Source organism: Myotis davidii, unplaced genomic scaffold (genome assembly GCF_000327345.1).
Source record: "Myotis davidii unplaced genomic scaffold, ASM32734v1 scaffold259, whole genome shotgun sequence".
In the NCBI taxonomy this organism is placed as follows: Eukaryota; Metazoa; Chordata; class Mammalia; order Chiroptera; family Vespertilionidae; genus Myotis; species Myotis davidii.
In genome coordinates this window covers 6,923,136-6,927,607 of record NW_006292687.1, presented here as the reverse complement: position 1 = coordinate 6,927,607, position 4,472 = coordinate 6,923,136, and the positions used below count along the sequence as shown (strand labels likewise).

The window sequence follows — 4,472 nt, the reverse complement described above, 5'->3', positions numbered from 1 at the left end:
CACTTTTTCACTTGTAGAGATAGTCTCTATTTTTAAAACATGATGGTCAATGGAGCATGATTCATTTGCAGTCTAAGAAAGCAGCTCTTATTTTATTTTAAAACATTTAAAATTTAATTTCATTAAAACATTTTTATTGAGGTATAATTGACATATAACATATTAGTTTCAGGTGTACAACATAATGGATTCAATATCTCCATATATTGTGAAGTTATCACCACAATAAGCCTAGTTAACATCCATCACCACAACCAGTTACAAAATGTTTTTTCTTGTAATGAGAATTTTAAAGATTTACTCTTCTAGCAACTTCAAATATGCAATACAGTATTATTAACTCTAGTCACCATGCTATACATTACATCCCAGCATTTATTTTATAACTGAACGTTTGTCTCTTTTGACCCCCCTCACCCGCTCACACATTTTGCTTACCTCCACCCTTTGCCTCGGGCAACCACCTATTTGTTTTCTTGTATCTGGGAGATGGTTTTAGCTTTTGTTCTTTAGATTCCACATATAAGTGAGATCATATGGCATTTGTCTTTCTCAGTCTGACTTATTTCACTTAACATGATGCCCTCTAGGTCCAACCAAGCATCACAAATGGCAAGATTTCCTTCTTTTTATGGCTGAATCATATTCCACTGTATATACATGTACCACATCTTCTTTACCCATCTGTCTACCTGTGAACTCTTGGGTTGTTTCCAGGTCTCTTCTTTTAAATGCCCACTCCATCCCCTCCAGGGCAGTCTGCTGGAACCCCAGCCACTCTTTCTCTGGTGAATGAGGCCCAGTATCTGCTGATAAACAGATCCAGTGTTTTGGAACTTCAGCAGCAATTAAGCGCCAGGTAAGAAAGACCCTTTTACTATTTGCTATTTACCTCGGGAATAACAGAGAGGTGTAACCACTTACCCTGCACGTAGCCTGGCACCTACCTGGGGAGAGAGTGCCTGGAGTCCTGGAGTCCAGACTCTTCATGAGACCAGAGAAATCACAAGGCCCTTTAGGGAAGTTCCCATTAATCTTTCTGAGGGTTCGCTTTTGTCTTCCGATGTCCTTCTTGATGCCCTCAGGATGCTTAGTAGAGAACCCCAATTCTCATTTTTTAGTCATTCCATTTCTTAACATTTGCTATAATGGAATTTCTACCAACTTGTTCTAATTTCATTGCCCACCCTCCCACTGTCTTCTGTCCCTGAAGAGCCTTGCTCTACTTCCGCGGTCCTCGTGAGGGAAAAGAAGAGTGGTTAGAGAGCGTTTACAGTTGTGATGGTAGATGTGACTTTTGGTACCACCAGACAGATCCGGCACCCCTGCCTGTCCACTCCCGCCCAGTGCTCTCTCTCTCCCAAGGGCCCTGGCAGTAGTGAGAGGTCAGCAGCTCTACAAGGGGTCTTGGTTGGTCCAACCCCCCTCATTGTTTAGAAGAAATTGCTGTCCAAGGTCATCAGACCATTAGGGGGGAAATCACTGTTATGAGAGAGCTGGACTGCTCATTCCTAGTCCCCAGGACAGAGAGAGGTGTGCACACGCCTGTCAGTACCTAAGCCGGGGCTCCTGTGCCTCTCACGTGCCACATGCGCCTGTGCATCTGTGTGCATACTGTGTGCAGAAATATACAAGTACAGGGTAATAAATGTGACAAAGCTAGGCTGTTTGAAGTATAGTCATTGGCAAAATCATACAACGCTGTTCCCTTGCCATGGCCTGCCTCACCCTCATGGGAGTAGAAGTGTGACACGGCTGGTACTTGGTGTTTACTGAGTTTTAGCTGCACTGAGTGACCCTCCTCTCCGGGTACCCAGAGCGCTGGAGGAAGCAGGTCTGCGGTTTCCTGGGGCTCTTGGTATAGAACAGGGGTGGGCAAACTTTTTGACTCGAGGGCCACAATGGGTTCTTAAACTGGACCGGAGGGCCGGAACAAAAGCATGGATGGAGTGTTTGTGTGAACTAATATAAATTCAAAGTAAACATCATTACATAAAAGGGTACGGTCTTTTTTTTTCAATAGTTTTATTCATTTCAAACGGGCTGGATCCGCCCATGGGCCGTAGTTTGCCCACGGCTGCTCTAGAAAGATAGGAGGTGAGACAAGCTTGCTGCAACCTTGGTTCCTACCAGGAGGGAACCACGTTTCCAACCAGTTGGTTTCATGCACGGGGATGGGTGGGACAGGTGAGCAAAGGTAAGAGAAATAGTCCCAGGGCTAATACCTTTGATGGTCCCTGGGGCCCTGGTTGGTGTATCTCTGCTCTATTTTCAGATTTGCTGGCTGCTGCCATGTACATGTCGACAGAACAGTTTTTGGACATAACACTCTCCCTTTTATAAAGCACAGAAGGAAGGTTTATAACCAGGAGGGCAAATCCATAATCAAAGAGTTTAGGATTGGCAAGTGCTAACCCTCTCATTTTGGATGAGAAAACTGTGGTCCTCACGGGTCATGGGAGTTGTTAGGTTAGAGGCAAAGCTAGACTTAGCCATCCTGCTCCCGACATTCCGCCCTCCACTCACTGTTGGAAGGGGACGGGGACGCAGCTGTGGACCCCTCGTCCCCCAGAGCCTTTCAGTCCTGTCTCCAGGGAAAACTCCCGTCAGACGAAAGGATTTCTCCCAACTTAATTTAAAAAATACTTTTGTTGAGTACAACAAAGTGCAAAATCCTAAGTCCACAGCTCAGTGAACTTCACTGATGGACCTTCCATATAACCACCCCAGGTCAAATAGAGAACATTTCTAGTACCTCAGAAAGCTCCCTCTACCCCTTAGCCAACCCCACTGCAGGTCAACAGTGTCCAGACTTCCAGCATAGATAGTGCTTTCTCCCTGGTGTGTGTGTGTGTGTGTGTGTGTGTGTGTGTGTGCCGGGAGGTTCAGAGAGCCATTTTACAGGACCTCCTGGCAGTAAACTAAACCTTTACACAAGAATTAGAAAAATAGCATATGCTAGTTAAATTGCAAACAGAATGGAAGTTAGGAAATAAATATCAACCACGTTGCTTTACGATGTTTTAATATTCCCCAAGAGTGTGATGTCTTGGTAAGTAAGCTGGACACTCTCTCAATGCCGTATCCTGACTCACCTTGCAGAACTGGTGTCTTCTCAGTTCATTTACTCAACCTCTGTTCACCTGGTTTCCAACATCCTCCACGTCTCACACAAAGATCTACTCACCCTTCGCTCCACATCTTGTGGGCCTCTGCCCGACGTGGGGCCATATCCCGAGGGAGACCACTGAGATCTAACATGTTGGTGCCGCTTGGCCTCACGGTATAAGTGTGTCCTGGTCATGCAGGCCTCAGGCCAGAGCACATTCGATGAGTCAGGTTTTAGTGGTGGAAACACTGAATTGTTACAACGGCGTAATTATCCACACCCCCTTTTGGCTTGTCTTCAACAGTGATGAGAACGGAAGGGAGGAATTATTCCCAATGAGAGAGCTCATCTCACGTTTTCGTGCCAATATTATTACCAGTGGAGCAAGTGCTTTTGAAGAAGAGAAATGGGAGGAGATTTCAATCGGTTCCTTGCATTTCCAGGTGAGTTCTGGGAAGTTCTGTCATCCTTCCTTAAGGGCTGCAAATGGAGACCGAATCCGAGGCCAGAGTGGTGGCAGGTGGGAACCCCTCAGCAGGAGGGTGTGTGACATCTGTGTTCTGCACCGCTCCTTGGAACGACCCATGCTGGGTTCTTGTTCCAGCATCTAGAAGGGTTCAGCAATCTGGAGAAAGGTTGTGTGTGTAACTTAAAGAATCCAGAGATGAAACATAATTTTGAAAGGCATTTGGGGATCAGAGAAGCTTAGCTAAAAGGAACTAAGATCTCCTCATCTCAGGACCCCATGCTTTTTATTAACACAAATTGTCCTGAGGGGAGGTGGAGATATACACTTCAAAGGGTCAGGGTTTCATATACAAAATCCATTGTTAGATTGGGGGAATTTACCTACGGCTGTTCAGGTGTTTGGCCAGTAGGGGGCAGTAACATGTAGATTAAGATGCCCTGAGCTGTCTGGCTGCAAGCAATCATCACTTTTCAGGTTTGGGGAAATGTCCTCAGCCATTCCCAACAGGTGACAACGTATGTGACTCAGCCCTTGTTGAGTCCCCAAGTTCCATCAACCTCTGAACTCGGTGGGCTTTTTGGCCGCCTGAAGCTCGTGGAGGAGGACCTCAATGGCTAGTGGTCCATCAGTGCAATGGCTGCTGCGCCTTCTCCCCACGCTCCAGCTTCTTGCCTTGCTGGGAGGAGCTTGCAGTCAGAGGCACAGCTACCGGGACGCCCCCTTTCCCGAGGCTTTGGGAGCATAGGGCACCCCCTCCGACCGTCCCCCAGACCAGAACCATTCTCTCCTAACTCGCCAGCCTCTCAAGCTCGTCAGCTCACTATGACATGCTAGAATTGGCTTCCAGCAACCCACCCTTACTTCCCACCGGGGTGAGAGAATGTGCCCCCTGCA

At 46.8% G+C, this 4,472-nt stretch overlaps 1 protein-coding gene across 1 annotated transcript in view; it reads left to right on the top strand.

Moving 5' to 3' along the window:
• The window catches only part of MOCOS (molybdenum cofactor sulfurase), a 44,117-nt gene that overhangs the window by 35,539 nt on the left and 4,106 nt on the right, over nucleotides 1-4,472 (top strand). The window contains exons 14-15 of the mRNA XM_015565559.1: nucleotides 754-859; nucleotides 3,414-3,552. Coding sequence (XP_015421045.1) covers nucleotides 754-859; nucleotides 3,414-3,552 — 245 coding nt within the window. The remainder of the gene's footprint in view (nucleotides 1-753; nucleotides 860-3,413; nucleotides 3,553-4,472) is intronic.